The 7,978-nt window shown below is 42.2% G+C and overlaps 1 protein-coding gene across 1 annotated transcript in view; it reads left to right on the forward strand.

Annotated features, from left to right (window-relative positions):
* Window positions 1-457: 457 nt before the first annotated feature.
* Hcn1 (hyperpolarization activated cyclic nucleotide gated potassium channel 1) overlaps window positions 458-7,978 on the forward strand; it is a 372,972-nt gene continuing 365,451 nt past the window's right edge. Inside the window, exon 1 of the mRNA XM_021180688.2 lies at window positions 458-940. Within this exon, the coding sequence (XP_021036347.1) occupies window positions 549-940 (392 nt within the window). The 5' untranslated portion in view covers window positions 458-548. The remainder of the gene's footprint in view (window positions 941-7,978) is intronic.

Below are 7,978 nucleotides of genomic sequence, written 5' to 3' on the forward strand. Positions count from 1 at the left end.
CTCTCCCTCCCTCCCTCCTTCCATCTCTCCCTCCCTTTGTCGTTTCCCTCCTCCCCTTTTCCTCCCTCTCCTTCCCTTTTCTCCCCTCCCACTTTTGCAAACCCACATCCAGAGAGCCTCCCTCCAAACGTACAAATACGCGTCCGGGGCGGGCTCAGGAGTTCAATGTCACGCTGGGCAGAAGTGGCACGGGCGAGCGGCGGGGCGCGCGCGGGTAGAGGCGGTCTGCGGCCGGCAGGGGGCAGCCGAGGGGCGGCGCTGGCGCGCGGGTGCCGAGCGGAGGAGCCTCGCCCCGCGCCCGCAGCCTCAGCCTCAGCCTCAGCACCAGGCGCGGCAGAGCCGGGAGCGCGGCAGAGCCGGCAGCGCAGCCACTGAGGGCAGCGGCGGCGGCGGGAGCCAGGCGCGCAGCGGAGCAGCGGGCGGGCGGGAAGCAGTAGCCGCCGCCGCCGCTGCCGCCGCGACGGGCAGCCGGCTCCGGCCCCTGCTCCTTGGCTTCGAGCCCCCGGCGAGTCTGGAGCCCGCGCCGTCGCCGGTCGCGTTCTCTGGGCATGGAAGGCGGCGGCAAGCCCAACTCCGCGTCCAACAGCCGCGACGATGGCAACAGCGTCTTCCCCTCCAAGGCGCCCGCGACGGGGCCGGTGGCGGCCGACAAGCGCCTGGGGACCCCGCCGGGGGGCGGCGCGGCCGGGAAGGAACATGGCAACTCCGTGTGCTTCAAGGTGGACGGCGGTGGAGGAGAGGAGCCGGCGGGCAGCTTCGAGGATGCCGAGGGGCCCCGGCGGCAGTATGGTTTCATGCAGAGGCAGTTCACCTCCATGCTGCAGCCTGGGGTCAACAAATTCTCCCTCCGCATGTTTGGGAGCCAGAAGGCGGTGGAGAAGGAGCAGGAAAGGGTTAAAACTGCAGGCTTCTGGATTATCCATCCGTACAGTGACTTCAGGTGAGGACTCCCTGGAGCCGCCCCACCCTGCTCCCCCTGACGCGCCTTCCAGCATCCTATCCTGCCTCTGGGAAGGTGCGCCCCGGGGATTCACAGTGGGGGTGCGGGGCAGGCGGGGCGGCGATGCTGGAGGCTTCTACTTAGACTGGCCATACTCCACTCTTCCAAATAGTTTCCACCGACGACAGGTTTAGGATAGGGAGTTTCTTCTCCCCGGAGCGCCAGGGAGGCTCTTCTCCTTTGCCTGGCGAACTTTGGGGACAGCAGAGGAGGGAAGAAGGCCACCGTGACCCGTGGACGGGAGGTTGCTAAGTTGCACTAGGGAAACTTTTAGTTTGGTAATGTTAGGACGAGGCAGGTATCCTTGCTAAGAACAGTTCCCCAAAGAAATGAAGAAAGATGCTTCTGGGATCCCGGAGATGAGGAAACTGGAGACAGTGACTCACAGGTCCTAGCTGTTCCTGCCACTCTCGCCCCTGGGAGTGTTAATCTGTTGTTCTTATGCTTATAGGCACCCCTGTCACCACTGAATTTCTCCAGATCAGTGGCTGGCAGGCACAGGAAGGGCACTTGCGCTTGGGTAGTCAGTCTCTGACTTGAGATTTCAGCGGAGCGGGCGCTGCCCCACTGGGCAAAAACTTGACTGGAAGCCTTGACTGACAGAGGCGGGGGGCGTCGTTTTCAGAGCCCCCTTCCTGAAATAGAGCGACACCCGCTCTTGACCTTGACTACAAATCCATTTCAGAAATGTCTTTCCAGTTTCCCAGCCTGGGAAGAAGGGCAGCAGAGCTGTCAGCAGGGGAAAATTAATAGGAGTTTCCTGATCTTATTTGTGGCTCAAGTATTCATTTGGTTAATAAGCATGTTTAGAGACTGACAAATGAAGGTCGTGAAGCAGATCCTCTTATTACTGCGACACGCTCCTGAATACAGGCAGAGCTTCCTTCTAAAAATCCTAAACTAGTAACTAGAGGTGATATTCACTTGTTTATTTCATTCGTTCGAGCTAGGGAAAGCGACAACAGCAGCAACAACAACAATAAAAACAACAACAACAACAACGAAAGGGGTCTATTGCACACTGAGTGAATGCATAGGCTTCCGGTAAACTGCCAGCAAACATAGCAATAAAAAAAAAAAAATTACTTCCAGTAGAGTTTAGAAACTAACCGAAATTGCCATTACCAGCATGCAAGGGAGGGAGCTGTCCACAGTTCTGAATCAAGCTAACTGTGGAATATAGCCCAACAAAGCTTGAGTAGACGACTGTCCATCTTCCCTGAAGTATTTATCGTCTCAAAAATCAGCAGTCTCTATTCCTTGTCACAGAGTGGATAGATTTTAGGAAAGATTTAATTTAAAAATGCTTATTTGGAAAAACACATAGGAAAACCTTACTGAAGGACTTACACTAGCTAATACCATTTATTGTCTGCAACTGAGTCTGATTGAAAGAATGAATGTTCAGGCTAAAACAGCCTCCCAAGTAATACAACGTGTTTCCCCCGTGAAGAAGATACTTGCGGAAGCAAACTCATAGACGATCTTGCTCTATCTAAGGCAAATTAGGGTTGTTACACGCTATAGAATTTCAAAAGTGGGAATCGGAATAGAGTTTGAATATCATCTCTTTTTTGATTCCTGCATGGAAATGTAATGTAAATTATACTATATATTTTTTAAAAAAACAATTTCAAAAAATAGTCAACAATCTTAATACAAAAACTAGAGTGATATTAAAATTATGACATTCAGTGATAACGTTTACAAAGGTGCTTAAACTTTTTTTTTATACTTGATATCATCTCTAACTAAATGATTCCAAATGATATTTTTATATGTTCATCATGGAAAAATGATGAAGCTTTTCAAAATAGTAGCATGTTGCAGATGATTCAACCTTCCTCATTTGTTTTTTTCTAACATAGAGACTTTTCATGAGCTAGAATTGTATGCCCAATCTGTGGATCAGTGAAACTGAGGGAGCCTACATATTTCCCCAAGACCTAGAGAGACATAGCAAATCCTGCTCATAGGTGGGAAGTGAAAGCGATGATTCAGTCTCATCCTGCACTTTACAGAGAGGGCCGATGACTAAGAAGTGAGCTTATATACAGACAAGCCCCAGCATGATTTGGGGGACTTGAGTTCTCTTGCATAATTGGAAAGAGGAAGCAATAAACTAAATAGCCATTATTACTTAAAATTTAAGATAGAATATATCTGAAAAAGCTGAAACTTAGAATTTCTGTACGTATGTGTTTCCTAAGGAGATTATAGCCACCCTGTACCTACTGTACCCATTTGGGTTCAGAAGACATTGTTTAATTGGCATTTTTTCTATACTCACAGTACCCACTTGGAAGCACTTGTCAAACCTATGACATGCCAAGATAATGTAGTTGTTAAAACCACAACTGAAACCTGGCAAAACTCCAGCAACTTTTTTTTTTTTCCTTCACAAACCTGCAAGCAATGCTCAAACGACCTTTTTTTTTTTTTTTTGATCTGCTCATCACAACCCTTTCCAGAGGAAGATACTCTAAGGGAAATGTTTTGCTGAAATTACTAGAACGTCAAGCTTAGGTTCATTAAACGACCAACAGAGAAGGGAACATGTAAGAGTATACATTTCCATGAAAAGGTTTTGGCTCTGGACAGCTGAGCAAAGTGGATTCTTGGCTTGTTAACTTTCATAAGTCTCTGTGAGGCCAGGAGTGTGTATTCTGTTTGTCGCTCACTCTCATGAAGCTGAGTATACCATGACTTTACCTTTCTCCAGGAAATACCATGGTTTTTGACATTGTGCCTATTATTCTGGTGCCCATTTCAAGATGGCTTCTAAGCCTTTCTCCCAGCCTTTTAAGGCAGTGGTTCTCAACTTGTGGGTAGTGATGCCCATCAGCAATCCTCAGTCTTCAAAAGTATTTTCGTTAAGACTCATAACAGTAGCATAATTAAGTTTGGAAGTGGCGATGAAAATAATCTTACGGCTGGGGGTCACTACAACAGGAAGAGCTGTATCAAAGGGTTGCAGCCTTAGGAAGATTAAGGAACACGGGGCGAGGGTGAGGGTGAGGGCTGTGTTCCTGACGACACTTTCTGATGACTAGCTAGTGCCTCTTTTACCCACCACAGTCCGAGTGTGCTACTTTTGTGTCTGGCAGGTTGGAGTCTCCCACTTTGAGTGTAACTAGGGCAGAGGCTCTGTGTTTCCCTTCCTTCTCAGGAAAGGATGATGGTAGGAGTCTTCAGGGAGCAAAGAAGAGCCCAATGTTATTAACGTTGTAAGAAATCATGGGGAAGAAGCTAGAAAATACATTTTTTCCTGTGATATTTAATTATCAAGACTAGGGAAAATATTGGAAGGTACTTTATTTTCAATTTTTAACTTTCCTTTGAGTGGGGTTATGTGTCCCCCTTGCTTCTCTTCTCTGTCTTTCTGTCTCTGTCTGTCTGTCTGTCTGTCTGTCTGTCTGTCTCTCTCTCTCTGTGTGTGTGTGTATGCATGTGCAGATACGTGTATGACAGCCTGGTTGTAGGATGTCTCCCTCAATTACTCTCCACTTTGTTGCAGATATCTTAATAAAAGCGTTCACACAGGTGTGGAGTTTTACAGTGAAGGCATGGATTCAGCCTTTTTGAAATTTGTGCTAACAGTGCACATTTAATTTCAAGGTTAAGTATGAATGTTTTGAGATAAGCAGTAGTGATTATACATTTAATAGTTAAATGATAATTTTGATCCCTTTCAATAACTACATGATAAATGAGATCTCACTGCCAGTTGTCAGTTATGATATTAAAGTGTGATGGAAGAATACTGAGAACGCTTCATGTGGATGACTCTGTGTGTGTGTGTGTGTGTGTGGTGTGTTTGTGTATTGCTAAGGGTCAAACTCTGGGGCATCAATATGCTAGCCAAGTTACCACTATGCTTCCTCTACCAAGATGAGTGATTTCTCTGTAACAGCAACTTACCTTGGGAAAAAAATTATTACCTATTTGTTATTTGAATAACTAAATTTACATATATTACAAAGACACATTATTTATTAATATCATTATGTGTCCAGTTAACTGAACTTCACTGTATCTTCCTGATAAAAAAAAAATCATCTCTTAATTCTGCAGTTACCTTATTGGTTAGTGTTCTCACAATGGGTGTTTTAAACCAAATGCCCCTGTCCTATGGAGATGCCAGCTGACATTGTGCCCTTTGTTGTGGGGTGGGAAGGGCTGTGTTGTGACTTCTGCTTTTCCTTATCAGTGTAGAAACCACGCACACAGTCTACCCTGCTTTAACTACTCACATATTCTGGGGAATTGAGACAGAGTCACTTCCTGTAGACATCACCACCTCAGCACTTCACCGGTGCAAGTTGACCTCCAATGTCAGAGGTCACTGACATTCTCATTAGAGAAGGGAGCCTTTAGAGCTCATGCTCCAGCCCATCAGAAAGAGACCATTTATTTCCAGGTGCTCCTCACAAGAAAATAATGCAACCTTCTGGGGTTTAAGGTCTAATTAGCTTATTCTAACAATAACTTTAAGCTGGAGGCACTCTGCATTCTCTAGCAATATGTTTATTTTCCCATATCAACTGAGTCAGAATAAACCATAAAGATTTATTTCTATGTTAAGTGAAATTTTTATTTATATATTTTTTTGGTTTTTTTTTTTTTTTTTTTTTTGAGACAGGATTTCTCTCTATAGCCCTGGCTGTCCTGGAACTCACTTTGTAGACCAGGCTGGCCTTGAACTCAGAAATCCACCTGCCTCTGCCTCCCAAGTGCTGGAATTAAAGGCGTATGCCACCACTGCCCCGCAAGTGAATATTTTTATATCTTCAAATTTAATTATGTTTTCCATAATGATTATAACAATGGTAAGCCCAATTTAAAAGAAAATCTAAAAGGGTATCTTAAGCTATTAGTTTATTAAGGTATACCTTTACAATATTTTATTACTTAAAGTTTTAGTTAATGTTTGGATATTAAATGGCATATAGTACATATTGTAGAGATATAAATATTTCAGTTTTAGTAAGTCAAATATTATACTTTTCATTTTTCCTGAATAAGTTTTAATTTAAGACTGCTTTTGAGGACTTGCTATAAATCAAGAACCAGGTACGTACCCTATACCAACCACATTTATTACCTGCATACTTATTTTATTTGAATAACTAAGTTTACATATATGACAAAGACATATTGTTTATTAATTCAATATGGGTTCAGTTAACTGTGCTAAATTCAGCTGTATCTGCTACATAAAAAACCACCAACCAACGTTTATCACCAGTGGGACACTGCTTAAGTAGGATCTATAATTCAGCATACTTACACTCAATGAATCTATCTCCCACTGTGAGCATGACACCCACAAAATGTCCTTGGTATGTGTTTCATGTGATCACTTTTCCATTCAGGCCAGACTGTCTATGTTCTCAGATAATTAATCTTATATTTAGGAATACATATTGGACTTAGTGTAATCCTTTCGAATATAAACCAATATTTGAAAGAATATTAGCATTAAGTATATGCATTAATGCATAGAAAGTACACGAAGTAGGAATATACGAAGAACACGGAATATTTTCAGGGCCAATGACAACATTTTTGCTCTTATTCTTTGTAAATGCACGCCAGACTGTGAATTACGCTGGTGCCATATCTTAGGAGGAAAGGCAGGGGACTAGTATTGAAGTAACATCTTCATATGTTAGAAATAAAAAAAAAAAAACCAACATTTTCATATTGTCTAAGTGATTTTCTTCTAAAACTATCTTTCTTTTATAGGAATTGATTTTAAATTATAATTTTTCTTCATATTTGAGAATCTCATACCATGAAATAGAATCATAATCATCCTCCATTTTCCTTCTCCAACTTATCCATATCCCACTCAACATATGTTCTTCCCGACACCCCACTCTTCCTCCTTTCTCTCTTTGTCCTCCCAAGTCTAATTTGTGCTGCCCAGATGTATATGGGGAATTTAATGGCTGCTGGTTTTCCAGAAGTGAAAGTCATAGAATCCATACAGCAAACCTTTATAGTCTCTTACCTCCCCTGCCTCTCCTCTTTTTTCTTCTGATTATAGTGTGCAAATGTAATGCAAACTATACAATATGCATACTTATATAGATTGATATCTAGAAAGTTATATATATATGTATGTATATATACATACATATATATGTAATTATGTTCCTGTAAACATAAATATAGACTTTGATTTTTAGTTAAATATTTCTCTGATATTTAAAATCTGATTTTGACTGAAGGTAAATGAATTTCATGACCCTTTTATGTTTATTAGTTAATACTATCATAGTATTCTTTTTAACTTAATCATTGTCCACTCCTTTATGCTAAGTGTTTATGCTTTGAACTTACATCTTGGCAATCTTATATGCATAGCTCTTATTTCATTTTCAAGTCTTATGTAAGTGCAAAAACAAAGGCAAAACCATAAAGCTAATCACGAACAAAGTTGGCAACTATTTGTCCATTTTGGACTTCCAGATTTGCCTAGAATATTTAGGAATTATAGCCAGCGCTTTAGCCAACTGTTTTTGTATTTTATTATATTCTTCACAAGGTTCATAGAAAAGGGTTACTAGTTATACGCATTTTACAATACTTTTTTCTATTAATTAATACTGACACCAGTTAAGACACTGCTTAAAACAATAAAAATAATACAATCTCCCTGAAGCTGACATTCCTGTTAAAATATGGACAGGCTATTTTACAACAGAAACTAAGAATCACTGCTCAGACCTACCATCTTCTAGAGATGGAAATTGTCTTAAATTGTAAACTGAATAATGCTTTGATTCTCGTATTTTATATTTCTAATGCTTTTTTCTTTAAATTTATTCTCTGAGAATTCCATATAGTATATTTTTATCATATTGTTTTCTGCCCTCCGACTCCTTTTAGAGCCTCTCCTCTCCCTACCTACCAAACTTCATGTTCTCTCTCTCTCCCCCTCCCCCTCTCCCCTCCCCCTCTCCCCCCTCC

Source organism: Mus caroli, chromosome 13 (assembly GCF_900094665.2).
Source record: "Mus caroli chromosome 13, CAROLI_EIJ_v1.1, whole genome shotgun sequence".
Taxonomy (NCBI): Eukaryota; Metazoa; Chordata; class Mammalia; order Rodentia; family Muridae; genus Mus; species Mus caroli.